At 51.3% G+C, this 20,807-nt stretch overlaps 1 protein-coding gene across 1 annotated transcript; it reads left to right on the plus strand.

The window, feature by feature from the left end:
- Positions 1–1,909: 1,909 nt before the first annotated feature.
- CDX2 (caudal type homeobox 2) lies at positions 1,910–5,622 on the plus strand. Its single transcript, XM_005516763.2, has 3 exons — positions 1,910–2,621; positions 4,784–4,929; positions 5,081–5,622. The coding sequence occupies exons 1-3, from the start codon at positions 2,117–2,119 to the stop codon at positions 5,246–5,248; spliced, it is 819 nt and encodes a 272-aa protein (XP_005516820.2). The 5' UTR covers positions 1,910–2,116; the 3' UTR covers positions 5,249–5,622.
- The last annotated feature ends 15,185 nt before the right edge of the window (positions 5,623–20,807 follow it).

Below are 20,807 nucleotides of genomic sequence, written 5' to 3' on the forward strand. Positions count from 1 at the left end.
CCCTCTCCTCGCTACCCCACCGCCGGGGCGCGGGGAAAGTGTCACGGTGGGAATAGCCAACAGAGAGAGAAATTCCCTCCAGAGCAAGCGTCTGGCAGGCTTCTCTGCATCCCTGCTGTTGTGCTGGTGTTATGGTAGGGTTGCAACCGCGGCCACCTGCGACAGCCTGCGAACAAGTGACGGTGTAGGCACAAGAGTTCGCGGCTATGTGCGGGGTGGGGACACCCCGTTCCTCGCATCCGGAACATCCACAGGGACTCCGAGGCGTCCGTCTGTGGCGTCTTCCCAAGGAGAGATGCTGCATCCTTTCCTACTTGAGCGTCCTGGTCTCCAGGGGCCACTGACACTGGATCCCTTGGGACATTTTGAGAGAGGTCACTGAATCACCCACGCTGGCGTGGCTCCGCGTCAACCCCACGCTCAGCGGCAAAGGGACGATAGAATGGGGGGAAGGAGAGGGAGATTTTCAGAGAATGGACTCGGGATATCTGCCTTTACTCTGCAGATATTTACAGAGAATATACTCGGATATCTGAAATCCGCCCTCAGCTGCAGGACGCCCCGTCTCAGTGACACTCCTCGGTGTGCAGAACAGCCACCCACGTGGAAGGAAAAACACCCTTGGGACACGAGCACGTGGATCTCCGTATGTAACAGCCGGGACACGAAGGTTCGGGACAGCACGGGGCCCGTCCGGGGAGCCCCGGTAGGACCGAGCCGCAGCCGCCCCACGGGACAGGGAAAGCCGGTGAGAACGGCTGAGACGGTGCTGCGCTTCACCGGCGAAAAGTCCTGGGAAAATGGGGGGACGTTCCCGTCCCCATCCATTTTTTTCTCGGCGGGTGAAAGGTTTCCTCGCTGTGTCATGGGAAAAGATGCGAATATGCAAACGTCGTCTCGCATTGTCCCCGCTCAGGGTGAAAAGTTAAAGCATAAAAGCGGAGGGGGAAAGCTGAGAGGGGGTCGCCTCTTCAAAGGGGACTGACCGGGCTGGGGGAGCCGGCTGCCTTTTGCCTGGGAGCCGCCCTTCCAGAGCCAGCATTTCCAGAGGGTTTCCAAGGAGTTGGGGAGGGAAGAAGTGAGTGTGCCTGGAGGGACAAGCCGTCGGGTTCCCCGCGGGCTCGGCCGCGCTCCAGCGAGGGAACCGCCCAGTGAGGTGACAGACTCCCTCCTCGAGGAGAACCATCCCCTGCCTCGGTCACAAGGCCCCCCCCCGGGCGACAGGATTATCCAGCCTGTCTCCAGCGGTGGGTCTGAGGGCAGAGGTGTTTTAGACGATGGTACCCCCTGTCCTCGTCCTTTCCCGGACCTGCTGGGCGCGCCCGACCTCGAAGCACTGCAGGAGCAGAAGGAGGAAGGACACAGCGCCCTTGGAGAGGGGGGATTTCTCCTCTTACCTCGCCTTCATCGCCCATGACCGAGCGGGAGCGGGAGCGGGAGGGAAGCGTTTTACAAAAAAGCAGTAGGCCGTCGTGATGGGGTTTGTTGCTCAAAACAACCAAGACAAAATGGCTTTGTGGATTTTTAATCAAAATTCCCTCCTCTTCCGCCCCTTCCCCCACCACCCCCAATCCCAAAGCACAGAGAAGAGCTGGCTAAAGTGCTGCCTACAGATCGGCCGTGATACACGGCTCCCATATTCCCACCCTCGCCCTTAGATCTCCCTCTCTGTCTTTTGCAAGTCTCTTGATTTCATCCTTTGAACCTGTGATTGGAGGTTAAAGTGCACCAGGTTGCAATGGAAGGAGGAAGCTCTTAAACAATAAAGGCTTGAATATTTAGCTGTGATCAGGTCGCTGCCCTCTCCTTATCTTTTTAAATGCAAATCGTCTTTTAGGGGTAGTAGCTATATACCCAGCGCCTCTCCACGTCACCTGCCTTTGGTGTGTCTGGGCCATTACTAATACAGCCTTGTAAACAATCGTTAATCATGTAAGGACTGCCGGCCATTGGATTCGGACCGGGAGCGCGGAGGAGCGCGGAGCGCAGCGCGGGGCCGCGGCCCCTCCGCCTGCCCCCTCCCCGCCCCGGGCAGCCCGGCCCCAGGCAGCAGCAGGCGCGCCGCGGCGAGAACCCCGAGCAGCATGTGGAGAGCCGCCGCCGGGGCTCCGCCAGCATGTACGTGAGCTACCTCCTGGAGAAGGACGGGCCCATGTACCCCGGCCCGGTGCGGCACTCGGGGGGGCTTAACCTGGCGGCGCAGAACTTCGTTGGTGCCCCGCAGTACGCGGACTACGGCGGCTACCATGTGAACCTCGACGGCGCCCAGTCCCCTGGGCCGGCCTGGCCCGCGCCCTACGCCGCCCCGCTCCGCGACGACTGGGGCACCTATGGCCAAGGGGCGCCGCCGGCCGCCGGCGCCGTCCACGGCCTCAACGGGGGCTCCCCCGCCGCCCCCATGGCCTACAGCCCCGCCGACTACCACCACCACCACCACCACCACCCGCACGCCCACCACCACGCCGGCCCCGCGCCCCACTGCTCCGCCGGGGTCATGCAGCCCCTCAACGCCGCCAGCGCCGCCGCCAGCGCCGCCCCCGAGCCGCTCTCCCCCGGTGGGCAGCGCCGCGGCCTCTGCGAGTGGATGAGGAAGCCGGCGCAGCCCCCGCTCAGCAGCCAGGGTAAGTGCGGGCCGGGGCCAGGCGGGCGGGGATTGCCCTGCCGACGAGTCCCCCGGCTCCCCGTACGCCGGGCAGCCCGGCAGAACCTTTATTTGGGGAGAGGTCCCCGGAGCAAACCCGCCCGAGGATCGGTCCTCTGGACAGCAGGACTGCCGCGCTCTGCCCGCAGCCCGTCCGCGCCGCCGAGTGCCGGGCCGGAGCGGCGCCGGGCCCGGGGCCTCAGTGGCCCGGGGTGAGCTCCGGCGGAGCAGGGTGGAACGGCCAGGATCCCGAGGAAACGCTCCCTCTTCCTCCCCCTGCTCCGCTCTCCTGCTTATAGCCACTTAGAAGATTTTTATAACCAATTATAGTCATATAAATCATCGGCCGGTGTCGCTCCGCATTTGTTTCTGAGTCACTGGGCGCCTGCCCTTTATTAAGGTCTCCGTGCGGCCAGGCCTCCCGAGCGACAGCGGCGGCCACTTGGCAGCCCGATCCCTGCGGGCCGGGCCGTGCCCCCGGCCGGGCCGGGCCGGGCCGTGCGAGGGCGTGCCCTCCCGGGTCAGGCTGCAGCCGGCGCCGCGCTCCCTTGTCATGTTAATACCCCCGCAGACCCTCTTTCATTCCCACCGTGCATCTGCTAGGGGACGTGCGTGTCCTGCGCTTTGATATACGCCTTCCACGGCTACTATCTCCTCTTTTTCCTTTTTTATTACTTTTATTTTCTTTCTCTTTTTTTTTTTTTTTTTAATTTATTTTTAGAATATTTATATGTACTGGCCAAGAAAAAAAAAGGATGGCGACTTTCGCAGTAAATAATGACTTACGGCGTTCCCCTCTCATCCCGTGCCTTGCGTGGCTGACGGCAGGGCCGGCAGGGGCACCCCGGTCGGAGCAGAGAGGGAGTCCCGGCTGCGCCTGTGGCCGCCGCGCCCCGGGGGAAGAGCCTCGATGCCCCCCCCGGTGCCGACCGCTGCCACAGCCACGTCCCGGGCCCCGGTGGCGGTGGAACTCTTACAGGCCCACCGCGCTTCCCACAGCAGCCCGTGGTGTTCCCACAGTTTGGGCTTGTGCGGCGGTGGCCGGTCCCTTGTCTCCATTCAAATTCTGCCTTTGGAGCCAGTGTTTATGTTAATGTGCAGAGCTGGGGGGATGAAAGCGCCTGCCGCCATTTGTTCAGTAGTGGTAATTCAAACAGAATGTGGCTGTCATTAAGGCTTTGAGAAGGGTTTTTCTTTGATAAGATCTCCTTGTCCTGCATTGTTTGGGACTGTGTTCCCTATTCACTGGCTCTGGGGAGTTTTCTCTGGTCAGGCTTGTATCTTTACAGGGTGCTTTTGTTGTGGTTTGCAGAGAGTTTACCTGAACAAAGTCAGCCTACTAGCCATTAAGCACCTTGGGGCAGAGACTCCCCGCCTCGGCTCCCTGGAGAACGGGAGGGCCGGGGTCACAACCAGTTAAACAAGAAACGCTAGGGAAAAGGAGATCAGCGGCTGCGGCGATGCACTCTCACCGGCTGCTAGCTGGCATTCGCCCTCGGATTCCGTCGGGTTTTCGGTGTTTGGCTTGGTTTGGGGTTTTTTGTTTGTTTTTTTGTTGGTTCGGGTTGGGTTGCGTTTTTTTGATCTCTGAAGTTCCACGTCACACTTCCAGGCTTCCCAAGAAATCCCTTTAGCCCCCATGCCGTAGCAGAAAAGGGGGAGCTGGGCAGCTTCACGAGTGGTTCCCGGCTGCCGCTCCCGATTCTCCATCCTTAGGTCGCTGTTTAGAAACGAAATCACTGTGCCATGAATGGGCCTTTTCTTTCTTTCTTCTTTCCTTTTCCCTCTTTCCCTATAAAATGTTTGTTGTCGCTACGGAAGGCGAAAGAAAACCAAAAGCTCTAAAGCTTTTGGTAATAAACCTTTTGATAAAGGTGTCCCCGTGCAAGGCAGGGGTGTGCGGTAGGGCCAGGGCTGGGAGCCTGCTCCCGCCGGCGTGCCTGGCATTGATGTCCCATGTCCCCAAGGAACTGAGGAACGTCTCCTCCTCTGCTGCTCAGCAGAGCCCAGGGCAGGGGGAGGCGAGCAGCAAGCCCGGGAGAGTGGGATAGGATCGTTCCTGATCGCTCTGCACCGCAGAGAGGACGGCTGAGCTCTGCCCTTTGGCTTTGACTTTCTCAACCCTGGCTTTGTGCTCCGCAGTTAAAACCAGGACGAAAGACAAGTACCGCGTCGTTTACACCGACCACCAGCGGCTCGAGCTGGAGAAGGAGTTTCACTACAGCCGCTATATCACCATCAGGAGAAAAGCGGAGCTGGCCTCCAACCTGGGGCTGTCAGAGAGGCAGGTCTGTCCCAAAAGCGATGCGCGGGGGCAGGGACGTGCGGGACAGGGGCGGAACGCGCGGGGTTGGGATGCGCTCTCGGTGACAACCCGTGAGAGGGGGATACATCCCCGGCCGACTGTCCCCCCTCATTCCCGTGTCCGCCTCCCGGCAGGTGAAAATCTGGTTCCAGAACAGGCGGGCGAAGGAGAGGAAGATCAACAAGAAGAAGCTGCAGCAGGCGCAGCCCGGCGGCGCGGAGCCCCTCAGCCCCAGCGCCTCCTTGCAGGCTTCGGCGGCGGGGGCGGCCGGAGCCGGGCTGGGCCCCGCGGGCCCGCAGTGACAGCGGCCGGGGACAGCGGCGCAGGGACTGCGGGAGGACGCGGCGGAGCGGGCCGGGCCGGGGAGCACGGCGGGAGCGGCCCCCCCGATGCACTACACCGCCCTGCGGGGCCGGCCGTGTGTACAGGTGTACAGTGTATGTGTCTCGTCGTCCGGGGAAAGCGTGTGCACCGCTTTATTAATATTATTATTATTATTATGTTCGGGTGCATTTTTTTACCCTGGAATTTGTTAGAAAAAGTGGGGGCGCTGCCTGCCAGTCAACCCCCGGTATATCTCAGGGATCGGTCCAAAAGACCTTTGCAATGTTGTTGGGCTAATGATGAATTTTAGCAGGAAAAAAAAAAATTAAAGCACATGTTTTTTTTTATTTTATATTTTACTTCATTTTCTTCTTGCAACCATGAATATCCAAAATGTTCATTCTGCCCCGAGGGTCAGAGCAGACAAGATAAGACACTGTTTAAACGTTCAGAAGTGAATTGCCTAATGTTAGACACTTGTAAAAGAGCCCATAAATCCAGTGCTGATAGTCATCCATCCAGATTTATTAGCTGCAGTGCAGAGAAATTGAAAGAATTTAGTGTCTTCTGAAAAAGGTGTCCTGTCACGCCGAAGTGAGGAGCCTTGTTTGCGCGTGCAATGTCCCTTTGGTTAAACTATACACTGTTTCTCACATCCTTGAAATTTCTGTCTTGTTGTGGGGGGCTCTTTCAGTTGATTTTTCAAAGTTCCCTTGATTTTATCAGCATTGTGTAGGCTTCATCACAGCTCCATCAGACACAGAAATCCTCAAAGAGCCCTGAGAGGCCAAAATACTCACTTAAGCAGAGATGGAAACAAGGAAAGTCCAGCTGATTTGGCCAAATCACCCTGGCTGTTTGCCACTTTTCACTCAGGGATGGGAGAAGTCCAGCTGTGAAGTGAGGCCAGGCTGGAGCAGCCACGCTGCAGCCAGTGCCCTTGGCTGGGTGTGGAGCTAGCAGATGTGGGTCTGGGCCCAGCAGGGATGATGGGAGCGCTGTCCAGCCCCAAACACATTATGTGGATAATTGACTTGCCCAGGATCTAACCCCATGCTGTTCAGTTTTGGTCATCACATTTATTTAAGCTATTCCATTTGCCTTCTTTGGGGCACTTCGGGTTTTTTTTGCTGTTGAAGCTTTCCTTATCTTTTTGCTGAAAGCCAAAGCCAAATCCTAGCAGTGTCTACAGGACTGCATGGGGAGAATGGTCTGGTCAGGGCCAGACCCTACTGACAAGGCTGCTGTCCCTGCCTAAGGGAACTTGGGGATATAGAAGGCATCAGCCCCAAAGCTCTGCACTGCCTTTTGTCTGCATGTAGCTCCGTGCCTTGTAGGGCCAGGGTTTGGCAGTCCTAGAGCAGACATGTGGCCATGCAAACCTGATCCAGGGCTCCTGTGCCTGGGACAAGACCGTGGTGGGAGGCAGCAGCTCCAGTGCAAAGAACCTGCTTGCTTTTCTGCTGCATACGTGGTCTCTGAAGGGGGCCTGGCCAGGAAGCACGGGTGCAGCCCCAAAGCAGTAATGCTCATTACGCATGGCCTTGACACCGAGCACGTCCTGCTGAGTCCAATGTCCACGGTTTGCTCCTGATCAGAAGGAGGCAGGAGCTGGATTCATCCTTCTCTGACTCTAAAGGGTCCTTGGATCATTCTGGAGGAGCTGCTGGGGACAACCAAAGCTGAGCTGCACCCCAGTCGAGGGTCTTGGCTCTGCAGCCCCGGTCCCAAAGCAGCGCAGAGTAGTTGCACCAGGGCTCTAAGCTGGAAGGACTTTGCAGGCACCACGGCCCACTCCTCCCTCTGCGCTGTCCCCAGACACGAGGGCTCTCGGGCGGCAGCAGCCCCGGGCGGGGCCGCCCCTTCGAGGATGTCCTCTGGCGCCCGGGGCCACCCCCGCAGCATTGATCCCAGCCCGGCTGCTGCCGGAGCTGCTGCGCGTTGCTGCGATACGCCTGTCAATAAACCCTGTTTGGATTGTGGAGCAGAGCGCAAGGTTTGTTTGTTTAGTGGTTAGAGGTTCAAAAGTCGGCATTGTCCCACTGCAAACGAGCACAAGTTTTTTCTCCCTAAGGAAAAGCTGGCTGTGCTGAGTGGGAGGGAGAGATATCGGAGGGCCCTTTTATTTGCTTCCAGGAATAATTAATGGCAGTGAGAAAAAAGATGACCACACAGTTATGAAAGACCATCAATAAGTAAATTAATCACAAAGGATCTGAGGGTTTAAGAGGTACTGCTTGCTGTGGTTTTGTTGGCATTTACCCGTGCCCACGGGGCTGGGGTGACACGGGAATGGCAAAATCCAGGACTCCTTATTGCAGTGGTGGCACACAGTTGCCCCTGGCACCAGCCCAGGCACGGCAACATTTGGGGCAGACCCTGTAATCTTTCAGTAGTGTGCTTCGTGGGTTGAGTTTTTTTAATGCTGAAAGTGTGAAAATTTCTTTCTTGCCTGTAGGACTTTTGAGGAAGAGAGCTGCCCTCACTGATATGAACTGTTTGATGTCCATGGAAGTTCTTTTCTCCAAAAAGTTCATTAGAGATATACAAACAAACATGACACATTTTAAACATCCCCATTCCAGGTCTCTTGCTCTCTGTTAGCAAGCATTCATTTTCTGAGCTCTCCTCGAATTCTTGACTCTGGCAACACAGAAGTCAGATTTCTGAGTGTAAGGACCAATTAACCAAGCAAACCATATCCACTTCAATTTCAAATATGTCCCCTCTCCTGTCCCCCAAGCAAGCAAACCATTCAGCTTCTATCTTCCTTTATATTCCTCATGCACCATAAAGGAGTGTAAAAAGGAACAAACTGGGCATCCTGTTTATTTGAGTGGATATTTACAGGCACCTGGATCAGTCCATAGCTGAACTATGACATTGAACCAGAAGCTCTGTTTGTCAGAGGCAAGCTGGTCGTGTTGACCCCCCACGAGGAACCCATGGGTGTTTTCAGTTCTCACAGAGCTCCATACAGTCCTGCAGCAGCACGCCAACCCAGTTTGGTGGGGCTCAACAGGTCAGAGCTGCTGCATCTTGCTTGCTGGAGCAGGAGTCCATGAGAAATAAAATCCAGGAAATCAGAAGGTTTGGCCCCAAAGCTGTAAGATGGAAGTCCCTCGGTTTCCCTCTCTTGACAGATTTTCCTGCTCCTATCACTGTACAGTAACAAACCAATTGGTATTCCTTCTCTCAGATTAAATCTTAGGCAAACACCAGCTTCTCAAGAAAGCTCTTTGAGTTTGGGGCAAGGGACAACAACGTGTGTCATAGCCCCCTTATAGGAGGACCAGTAAGGTCCTTAGAGGACTTGGGTGGCATCTAGAGCAAATGTCTGCTTTCTCTGACCTAAAGTATCTTAGGAACACTTTATGTGTCCTCTGTCTGATGGTTGAGCACTCTGTGTCTGCAGGATGAAGACAGGAAGCTTTTATAAAAAGAAAAAATAAATAAAAATCTTACATTAGGAGTAAGCTACAACTTCAGGCGTATTCTCCATCCAGCATTTTTCCCACACAAGTGACCTCTGTCCAGGCTGTTTCCATCTGTGGATGCAGCATTGGCTGGAAGCAAACATGCCAGCCATCTAACAGAGGGCAGAGCCCATCCTTCAGAAACTGAGTGGGGGTTTGCTATGGCTGACTGAAATCATGGCTCCAGTGGATTGTGTGAGGCCATAGGTTTCTCCTTGCTACTCCATCAGCAGCTAGCTGCCTTGGAAAAGGCAGTCATGGAGCTTACAATTCTTTTGACACAGCTCAGCTGTGTTCTAGCCAAAATTCATGACCAAATACCTTCCCTCGGTCCCACACTAGTAATGGAGCTGTGTGCTGAAGTTTAGAGCAGCTAGAGCTGAAAGCAAACCTTGAACTGATGCCAGAGAAGCAGCTCTGGAGGCCTTCCAGGAAGCAAACAGCTTGTAAATGGTAACAAAAGTCAGCAGGACACCAGTCTGTTGAGGGCAGTCCAGCTGCACCAGGAGCTCAGCAAGAGAGCAAGGATCCTCTTGGAGTGAGAGGTCATGGGATGTGTGGCCTGATGCAGCAGAGTACAGGTACTAAGGAGGTGCGTGCTAGGAATCTCCCTAGCAAAACAGCTCTGTCAGAAAGCCATGGCAGGGAAGTGCCAGGAACCTCCGGGGACAGATGGGAACAAACTCTCCCAGAAGCCTTAGCAGCCTTCTGGGCTTTGATCCAGAACAGCTCTTTGATGGAGCAGGATGTTCCCGCTCTCCTCGCTGATGAGGAACGACTGTTTCCCTCTCACCTGCATGTCCTGCCATGCTGTGACTCAGGTGAACACAGCTTCTTCTAATTAATGTCTCAATTTCTGCAATGCCCCCAGTTCCATTCTCAGTTTTTGACACTTCCAGAAGTCAAACTTACCCTCCTTTAAAAAAGGGCAACAGAGAGTTACTTGCAAAGAAACAAGAAAAATTTGAGCTATTCACAAAAACAAACAGTCTGTTGCCAGGAGACTGGAATTAAAGTCTTGGGAATCCCTTTCAAGCCCTGTGTTTCTAAATTGAGGTATCATCTGTTTTGGGATGACACCCACTGGATCCCCCTGCTTCAAAAACAGGAAAATAGGGGATGAAAACTCATGGATGATTCTCATTGCATGTTCACGCAGATGTCTGGATATACCAGCCTGTGACGTTCATTAGACTCCAGACCAGTTAACCACTGGTAAATGACATGAATAATTTTCTCATTGCTCCTAATTTCCTCTAATTAAAACACTGAGTAAGCTAATCTAATATCTAATTCAATCTGTATAATAGATAATCTATTTAATGTAATATCTAACCTATTGGTCCAGGTAGGTGTTTTGATTCAATTTTTCAAACTAAGGGAAGTTCATCATTACCTTTCTTAAGTGTACTTCATAGAATCATGTAATAGTGTGGGTTGGAAGGGACCCTTAAAACTCACCTAGATCCTTCTGCCCTGCAATGAGCAGGGACATCTTCAGATGGGTCAGGTTGCTCAGAGCCCAGCCCAACCTGATCTCGAATGTTTCCAGGGATGAGGCATCCACTCCTCTCTGCACAATCCGTGCCCTTCATGCCCTCCCTGGGAAACATGTTGCAGTGTTTCGCCACTCTGAGTGCAAAAGTTTCTTCCTTATATCTAGTCTAAATCCAGCCTCCTTTAGTTTAAACTTCTGACAGCTCATTTCCAACCCTCTGATCCCTAGCACTTGAGCTGTACTGAAGAAAATTAGAAAGATGCCAAATGTAACATCTGCCACTCAGCGCTCCTGCGCCCAGCTGCAACAGGCAGGATTGGGGGAAAAAACACTGCTTTTAGTGCTCTTCCAAAAGAAGAGAAGAAGTCAAACAGAGCACATGGAACTCCCCTGCTTTCAGCATTCTTCTTCCCTTAGTCACCCAGGTATTTTCGGGCAGCTGTCGCAAGCTCATGCAGTTTTGCTTTTGAGTCAGATCCTGTTCCCCTGACATGCCTTGCTGCCTTCCACAGAGTTACAGCCTGTCCTGCAGATAACTTGTAGACCCAAAGACCTTTGTGAGAGAAGAGCTGCCTTATCTCCTGCATTCTTGGGAAAGGGATGCTCCTCACTGCTCTGTCCCTTCCTCTGCTGGCATTCAAGACAAACTTTCAGCCCTGGAAACTGAGTTTGCTTGTGGTCTAATTTTTCCATGCCATGGTGTGAACACGCAAACAGAAAGATCACCTAGGGCTACAAGACTTGTTTGGTCTCTTCCCAACTTGAGTGTCAACAGTTAGGGCTTTCAGCAAAGGCTTGCTTGTAATTAAGTCCTTGGAGAACATCTTGATGCAGAACTCAAACCTAAACCAGGTGCGTGATTCAGGGCACTCCACAATCAGGAGAGTCTCAGGATTTTTAAGACCCCAATTCAGCTTTTAGTCACCTCAAGTGCAGTATGGGAAAAACATGTACACCAAGAGGCCTTCTGAGCTTCCAAAGACATTTAGACTCCTAAATCAAGCAAGAGACAAGAGGCATAAGTATCAAAGGTTTTTCTTCCATTTTCCATAGTTTGAAAATGAGCCGATTCCTCTCATGGAGGTAGTTGGAAGTCATATAAAGAGTGGTGCAACAGTTAACTACTGAGGTCTCTTTAAAGATAACTCGAGCTTTTGATTACATTTTAGGGAAATTCTAGTCCTCACCTGATCTAGAGGTTTTTTTTGTTATTTGTAAAATTTCAGGTAAGCTGGAATTTCCACTGGTGAAAATTCCATTGCTTCCTATCAATAATACCAAAGATTTTTTTTTCCAGTTTAAAATACAGATGTGCTATTTTAAAAATAATCAAACCACTCTTTTTTCATGTATATTAAGTGCATAAGCATATGTTGTTTCTCTGACAATTATGCCCATGTTTTGAGATCTTCTTTCCTCCCCATCAAGAAGCTTGTAAGCATCTATGGAGGTGGAGATAGACCTAACCATGGAGATCTGAAAAGGGGTCTCTGAAAACATCTTGCACAACTACTCCCAGGAATGTAGTGACTCAGAAGAAAAAGCGACTTTCTCTTATCAGGAGCTGTGTTTCTTCCTCGAGGACTTCAATCCAGAAACATAATCCTTTTTCTGTTCCCAGTAACGACATCCTGCTCTTCCAAGGCCAGAGCAACGCTTTGGACCTACTCTTTCATTCTCAGTCACTCCCTCACCAATCTGCTATCGTGGCTCCAAAGGTGTTTTCCATCCTCAGAGGCTTGGTCTTTCCGGTAAAACATACCCTTTGTTATCTCTTTGCCTGTGGGCACACGTTCCTGAATTGGAGCAGGAAAACATCGACACTGGCCCGAGGAAAGCAGCTGCTCCAGCGGGGGCAGATGGGGCTGGCATGGCAAGGGGCCAGCAGTCCACCAGAGTCTGTGGTGGTCCAGAGTCTGGGGGGATTCAGCCTCCTCCACATGCCTACTCAGGCATGCTGCCATGGACAGCTGGAAACCTGCCTCCTTCCCTCTTGGTGTAGGAAAGTGCTCCTATAAGGTCCGTGGGCTGGGAGCTACTATCACACAAATACCCTGGTGCTGACACCCTGTGCAAGAGACAGCAAAACTGAAGTGCAGCATGAGAAAGAAACTAAGGAATTTTCCTGACTCACAGATAAGGATGTTACTTCTGCCCTGGTAAGGGGAAGAGCTGGGGCTGCAGTGCCAAGTGCTCCTGGAGGCAGGGGATGCCCTCAGGGGCACCTCCTGCCTCCCTGCTGAGGTGTAGTGCAGTGCCCCTCACCTCAACCTGGCAGCTGCCTGCGCCCCATGGAGTTCCTGTGGTCTGGGATTAGCTCTGAGGTCCAGGGCAAAGGGAAAGCCCACTGAGAGGGACACAGCCGCACCACGGCAGCTTGCAGAGACCACAAAAAACATGGAAGGAAGGAGTGAGAGCCCAGCAGGCACTGCTCCTTTCCAGGCAGTCTCCTCACCGTGTCTCACCATGCCACACCCTGTCCACCCACCCTGCTCAGCTCACTGGTCCCTTCCTGACAGTCCAGGAAAAAGCAAGGGCCAGTATGAAATGTTAGGAGCACAGTCAGCACAAAATGATGATTCATGATGAAGGAATCAGCTGTGTGTTTTTATCTGACCTTAAATGTTTAACCTCTCTCAGTCTGTTTTTCCTTTCTGAACATCATGATCTATATATGCTGTTTTATGAAAGACACAAGACTTCTTTCTCCCAAATCAGCACGTGCTCAGATCCCTTCAGCAGTGCTCAGATCCCTTCAGCAGTGCTCTTCAAATTCAGCCATTCAGTCCTGGTTCAGAGGTTCTCAGCCTGGCTCCCAGATCCTCACTGCCCTGGCATCCTGCACTATCAAGCCCCTTGAGAGGACTACTTGTCTCACAAAGTAAAGATCAATGTAGTCACATTTCTTCACTCTCCTGGAAATTCTCTGAAGTCATCCAGAACCAGCTTGGTTCTTGTCTCTGGAAGACAGACATCCTCCTTGCTGCAGTCAAGTTGCCCATTGGATAAGCGAAGGTACGGCTGAATTCCCACGTCTGTCCTAACAAACTGAAAGGTGCCAGGAAATATTCCTGGGCACTGCAGCTCAACCAACTGGGTCAGTGAATGTCTGGCATGGTCCGCAGCCAGCAGCTGGCTTGGGCCAGCTTTTGCTGCTCAGGAAACCTCTGGGTGGAGATTTAGGGTTAGGACAAGCAATAGTTTTTGGGATATGGTTTAGGTACAGCCGGCCTGTTCTAGACGGTAAAACATAGAAGTCACCTGCATTTGGTGACCATTTGGTGACAGTTTGGCTCGGTGCTGAGGAGTGATCTTGAGGCATCCTCAACTCATGGGTGCGCTCAGATTCCTAAGTGGCATTGAAATCGTGTGAGCCAGTTCCAGAAAGGCAGTTCCTTCTTGTGTTTTTTGTAAGAAGACGTGGATACCTGCAGATGTGAACGCTCCCAGTGGAATGTCCCTGGAGATCCACTCCTTTCTGTTTACCTCTTCAGCAGGAAGGCAAAAGCACCAAGATTGGGGTAGGTGCTCCAGCTGTGCCGGGCTCACAGGACCGATTCCTGGCGTGATGGCCAAGGCGCTGCCCGGCGCTGTGCCTGTGCAGTTGGCAGAGCTGGGCAGTGGGGACAGGGACAGCTGCCAGCGCCACCTGCCAAGCTGCGGGCACGGGAGCGGCCGGCAGGTGGCGGCGGCAGCTCCCGCCGCGCTCCGCAGGGATGCCGGCGATGACAAAGGCGTTTCCACCTGCAAACTGTGTTGCTGTCTTCAGCTGACCTCACTAGAGGAGTCTGGCACATCCTCCCTCCCTTCCCTGGGCTTGTGCCACCAGGGATCGATATAAAGGGTTTGAAATGGCTCAGCATCCCTTTCCCACCGGGCAGCACAGCAGTATCGAGCACAGTTCCACTTGTTTTCTCCCCTCTGCAGTGTTTCTCCTTTCTTCTGATAGTTGTTGCTACTGCAATACAAGACATCAGCCAGTGCTGCCATATAAAACACGGCCTCACAGAGCAGAGCCTGCCAATGGCTGTGGCACCATCTGGAGAGCCCTGGTGGCATTAAAGAAAGCTTTTACATGTCCCACATAAACCATGTTTGAATGGCTGAACAAATCATTCCTCCTCCTCCTCCTCACTTTCCTATTCTCAGTTCTCCACACTCATCATACCCCCTGATCCTCTTTTACAGCTGCTGTTCAAGAATCGAGTCCAAAGCCCATTCAAATCAGTCCCATTGGCTGCAGTTAGTTTTGGACCATGGCCTAGATCTCCTTTACTGGCTCCTGGCTTTATGCTTCTTCCAAGCCCTCAGTTGGAACAATCTATGCCTCTTTGAAGGCTCCCTTTCATCAAATTTCCCTTGGTACCCCCTTTTTCAGGATGTCTCTCTATACTGAGTAAGTGACGGCTTCAAAAAGCAGATTGGGATGTAGCAGAGGCCATCTAAGAGAAGGCAGAAGATGGAGAGATTCCTGGCAAAGGGGGATCTCTTCTGGAGTGACAGCAAGGAAATTAAGGTGGCCAACAGCCAAGATGTGTCAGGCTGCAGAAGAAAACTCAAGCAAGGAGAGGAAACTCTTCTAGTAGCTATGCTGCACCCATGACCCCATGGGTAACTCTCCTCTGCTTCCTTGTCTGGTTCTTTTTGGCCTCCAGATCCTGCAGAAGCTCCTGCTTCATGTCAAAGGTAATGCAGGTGCAGGTGTGGGGTGAACTTTTTTCAAAATGATATTTCATTTCAATTTTTGCAGGATGATGAGCGTTTTGTTGGGTTGATGAGTTGAGCTGTCTCATCCAGCTGCTGCTGTTTGCTGCAGAAACAGGAGGCAGAGAGGCAGCATTGGGATTTCAGATTAATGTGACATGCCACTGCACCCTCAGATTGGGATGTGACAGCTTCCTGGCTCTTGCCCATCCATTGCTGCTCTCCAGTTCTGCTCTTGCCTGGTGGTTCCTCCATCTGTATTATTGCTTTCTGCCCCATGTTTTATTCCATGTAGGCCTGAAAGAGGCAGAAGGCTTGAAAGCAAATTTTTCCTCTTCTTCTCCTCTCTGCCTCTCTTCTGGCTCCCAGATACAATTCCTTCCCTATGGCATGAAGGGAAGCACTGTCTCTTTAGTTGCTCCCTCCCTGGGTATTTTTTAGTTCCTTCTACATCTTCCTCCATCATCCACTCCGTGCCCCATAACCAGGCACAGTGCCAGGCTGGCATTGCAAAGGAGTGCAGAGGTAACACCACATCTCCCTTGGTCTGACTTCCCACCTCCTCCGAGCAGACACGGCCTGCAGGTGTCACCTTGTCTCTTCCTAGGTCCTGATGCCAACCTGTAAACGCCCTTTCTCTCCTGAGCCTCCCTCCCCACGCTCTCCCAAGTGTTTGTAGAGCTGCAACCAGAGCAGGATGAAGCCCTGACCTATCTAGGGACCACATCTGCATGTTCACTAAGATTTTCCAACAAGCTATCACTACTCCCAGCCCTCCATAATCCAGCAGCACCACAGAAAGGGTGGGATATTCCAGATCTTCCATGAGCAGTGCTGCTGTGTGGCTTACCTCACTCCTCAGAGCCAAGCTGAGAGGTTGGGATAAAAGGAGACATAGGGGCAAATGGGACTTTTTGCTGGAGCAGGACATAAATCTGCCACCCTAAATGGATTTTTATCTCCCACATCTCTGCAGATTTTCTGACGATTTCCAGTGCCTGCATCTAAATGAATTTGGATTATTTTTCACGGGAACCATGAGGCAGCTCTGTAAGATTTTTTGCCAAGAAAGAGCTCCACTTAGAGCCCTGAGCAAGCAGGACTTTAAGTACCTGAGTTGTCATAACCAGGAACAGCTGGAACAAACCCTGCATGTAACAGTGAATAAACACTAGTGCAGAGCAACTGCATTAAATGGAAATCCCTGCTAGAAACACAACACTTTCTTTTCGTGTATGGACCAGGAGGAATGTGGAGACAAGTGAGAAAACTCCATCACATTACAAGGGAGAGTTAAGCTTCTGCAAGGAAGGTGCGAGCTGCAATTAACAGCTAAGTAAAACACACAAAACACCTGGTTTCTGTATCATGACTTTTCCCTAGAAGCCAAATGGCATTCCCAGCTAATGACCTCATTGGTGTCATAATCCTGTAGCTGTTGAGGTCTTGGCATTACATCAGTTACCTTTTTCTTCACCCTTCTCCATTAATGCCTCCCTCTGGCTTCTCCCCATAGCATACCAACAGCTTCAGGCTTCATTTGCCTCCCTTCTGACCTCTTCTGCTTTCAGTGCCAGCTCATCTTTCTGGCTGTGCACCCTCTAACACTATTCCATCACAATCTGGAGTACCACTCCTCTACTTGCCCTGTAGGCCCATCCTGTCCAGTTTCTGTATTTGAGCTCTGGGAATCTGCTCCCAGTAATTGCTCTAAAAAGTCTCTAATAATGCAGAAGTTGCCTGGAAAATTAATTTTCTTCATCAAAACTTTTCCTTTGACTGTTGCTGCTGGTGCTGAATATATCACATGGACACAGCTCAAGGTGTGGTGAAAGGAAGAGAAAGTTTAATTTTCCTCCCAGGATTTATAGGTTTCTGACCACGGCCAGGGATTGGATGGTCAGGATAACACATTCCCACTCCACTGGCCATGAGAGATGCCCATCACAAGACGTGTAACAGAAAGAATGTACACATATCTATGTTTACAGTTACTGTCCTGGGAAAGTCTTAGAAAACCATGTCAGCAAGCTCAGAAGCTGAGTTTTCAGGGCGGCATTTGGCTTCTTGGGAGGCTGTTTTGAAGAGAAGTACACTGTCTTCTCCTTGCTATTAGGGCCAGAAAGCATAGGCCATAACTGCAATTTGTAAGATTGGTTGGATGCTAGGAAAATGCACTCATGGTAGGAGTAATGATGCACTGGAACAGAGAAGACTGTGAAATCTGCAGTTATGTAGGCCTTAGAGAAGAGAACAGAACAACATGTCTGAAGTGATCTTACTTTGGGCAGAAGAACAGAGTAGAAAGCTCAGTGGTTCCAGTTCCAGTTCTATTTTTGCTCCTTCAGGGGTGCTCCTAAGGAATCCCTTCTTTGTAGTGAAAGGGGCATGCAGCTCTACATTTTATGGCCCTTTCCTCTGCCTTTACCTCCACCTAATCTCATGCACAGCTTGAAATGCTCTCTTGCATACCTGCCATCAGATGTACCTCTTTCTGTTTGAAGCAAAACTGTCTCACTAAAATACGTGGGATGAATATAACAAACCATCAGTGATGTGGCAGCAGAGGGTGAAGCTGTGAGCATATTTTCAAACACAACTCCAGGAAACAGCCTGACTTTAACAACAAGTTCTAGCACATCTATTCCAGGGTAAAGGATTCGATCCCTTCAAAGTAAAAGGGATTTTCCCCTCCTCCCCCTTTTGTGACAGTTTTCAATTTTTGGATAAAAATTCAGTTTACAGAATAGATTAAAAATAAAAAGAATCCCAAAACAGGACTTGCTATTCTGCCACCTTATCTTGAGCAATGTCACCTCATGTAGTCTCACCCTTAGCCAAATACTGACTCACCACCAAGGGCTTAGCAGCAGAAAAGGAGAGAGGGCATACCAGATGAGAGATCAGCTCTCCTGGCTGGAGTCCTGGCAGGGAGTGAGAGGCACGTGTTTGAACCAGAGGGACTTGATCCGCTGTGCTGAAATGTTGTTAAAAGCCAGGATGCAAGGGGGCTGCTTTGCTACTGCTTGCTGCAGGGAGGTGCAGCCTCCTCTCCTGGAGGGCTTGTGCTCAAAACATGACTTGGAGCCCTACGACGCCGCACCCAGCTGAGGCTCCCAACAGGTAACTGTTTGCTTTTCCCTGGAGAAGGGTTTGGGCCCAGGAAAGTGGTGTTCAAACACAAGTCTCTGCACAGTCCAGGACCTGGTATGGCTCCACCTTGGTCCTGAGACAGCTTGGTCTGCCAGCACAGGCTGCGGGTACCCTCCGTTCTCTCCAAAGGGAGTTCCATTCCCTGTTTCTGATTTCTTCCTACAGCAGTGAAGTCACTAATCACTGCCTGCCTCTGCTTTGAGGTCTGCAGGGAATGTCCAAAGCAGGCAGAGCTGAATATATAATGGCACACATGGCCCATGCTCAAACAGAACACCAGAGTGCTACCAACACTCTTGGAGACAACTCTTCCAGTATCCACTATCAAATCTAGTCCTGGTAGCAGAGACACAAACCATTGCACCCTATGCTTTCTGAACCTCCTGCATGTGTTTTACTTTTTAATCTTAAATCACTCTGCCAAGGGTTCTTTGAGCAGATGCTTTTCTTCTCCTGGGTCTGGCCCAAAGAACAGGGAGAAAATGAAGCTGCCACTGTCAGCAGCTCCTTGTTCCCATTGTTCCCTACTATGAGACAAAGCCAAGCAACCCCTTCCTTGCCAGTGCTCCTCAGCAAATGCATTGCATTTGCAATGGTCATTGCAATCTTCTTGCCTTGTTGGTCCTGCTCACCTACATCTCTGGAGTTTCTTCCCATTCAATCTGGTTTTGGGTTGTTTGTGAAGAATTTGCCTGTTTGCAAAGGCACCTGACTCTTGCACCCAGTAAATCCTACTGGATGGAGCCCGACATCAGGGCTCCTGTGAACATGGCACTCATGCAGAAAGAGCACAAGTGCAGCCTCTCCTCCTTGCAGTGGTGCTGCTGCTGGAAGCAAATGATTTCTGGAACAAACCCTGATATGAGGCAGCAAGTGCGTCAGACCTTATAGTAGAGGAACCACGTGTTTGAGTTTCCTGCTCCATGAATGAGTCGGGCCAGGCCTGATTCATCACCGAGGCATGCTGGGGAGAGAGGCACTCAGCTCATTTCCTCTGCATTTTGCTTGTTCCTGCAAACGTAGTGATCCCAAAAATGCTGAGAAACAGAAGAGCTGCATACCAGGACAGCAAGTGGTGGGAGGAGAGGAGATGCAGAAAGACAAAGGCTGTGAGAAGCCTTGCCTCCAAGCACTTTCCCCTTTGCTCCACCATTCCTTGCACTTGCAGCTAAAGCACTGCTGGGGCTGTGGCATAGTGCACGGAAAAGTGGTGCTGGCATAGTGCATGGAAAGACACTGGAAAAGGTGCTGGAAGCCAGTGGGACAGGAGCAGTGACAATAAATGTTAAGTGTTAAATTAATGTAAGTAATGGGTAGGTGAAAGTAGATAGTTCACTACTAACACAGACGCTGCAGTGTTTCCACATTTCATTTCATTTCATTTCATTCCATTTCATTTCATTTCATTTCATTTCATTTCATTTCATTTCGTTTCATTTCATTTCATTTCATTTCATTTCATTTCATTTCATTTCATTTCATTTCATTGTCCTCCCTATATTTCTTCCTGATTGCTATAAAAAATATCCTTGAAGATCTGGCCATTCTTATCCCCATCCAGGGAAGAAAAAAGCAGGAAAGGTATCTCCTTTCTGAGTCACAGTTTTTTGGAAGCCACGTGTGTGCATGTGTGTTTGCATGGCTTGTCCATGCTAATGTGTAAAGGTCTCTCTAAGCTATAAAAAATGAGGAGAGCACAATGGCATTTCTTTCTACTCCCAAAAGAAGCCTTGAAACCCAGCACTTAACCCTCAGCCACCTCTGCCCTGTGTGGAGGACAGACCATGAGCTGCACTGCCCAGGCCTGCTCTGCTTTGGTGGTTGCAGGGCTGGCATCCCATTCCTGGCTGCACTTCAAAGCACCAAAGCCTTTCTGAGCAATATTTCATCTCTCAGCCTGTAACATCTCTCTTCAGCTGTGCTCGTGGCAGCAGCAGCAATCAGAGTAGGAGGTAGCAGCCTTCAGTGTCTAGCTGGAAAGTCTTTCACACCTTATGTTTAACCACTGCTTTCAGAATTGGTTTATAGGCATAACTATCCATAAACTGGGAGATTTTCAGGCAAAAAATGAGGGTTGGTAAGAGAGGAGACCAGTCCGGCAATCCTACTTTTCATATCACCGCTACTGCAGGATGGTGGGACCCGGTCCTGATCGGGGGGAGGTAAGGCAGGGTTGGCAGCAGGATCTGCTCTGTGTGTGTGACAGCAGCCCCAAGCTGGTTTGCCCAGCAGTGTGCCCTTCTCCTCAGATGCTCAGCTGGGCCTGGAAGAAGGTGAGATCCTGCCTCGTGGTCTCTCCTGGGATGGCAGTCAGTGTCCCACTTGTGCAGAAGCAGGAAAAGAACGCTTTCCCTGCAGTACTGGGGGGATGGATCTGGGCAAAGTAGGAGCAGCAAAGGTGTTGCCTTGCAAAGCTCAATCAAGACTCACAGCCTCACTATCTTCCCTGGAGCCACAGGTAGTATTGATGTCTCCATAGTTCCCGCTAGGGTGGATGCCATGGCAAGGCATGGTGATCCAGGGACAGGAAAATTTCCCCGAATCTTGCTCAGCTTTTCCTTAAAATAATTAACACTGCACACATACAATTTTTGGGGATGTACCTCTCCCACACCTGCCTGAAAGACTTCACTATTGCCCAAGAAGGAAATAAAAAGATGCCTCACACTTCATTATCTCTTGTCTAATTTTAAAAGTATTTTGAGA

This window comes from Pseudopodoces humilis, chromosome 2 (assembly GCF_049639895.1).
Source record: "Pseudopodoces humilis isolate 2021_Gansu_Grassland_sample_001 chromosome 2, ASM4963989v1, whole genome shotgun sequence".
NCBI lineage: Eukaryota > Metazoa > Chordata > Aves > Passeriformes > Paridae > Pseudopodoces > Pseudopodoces humilis.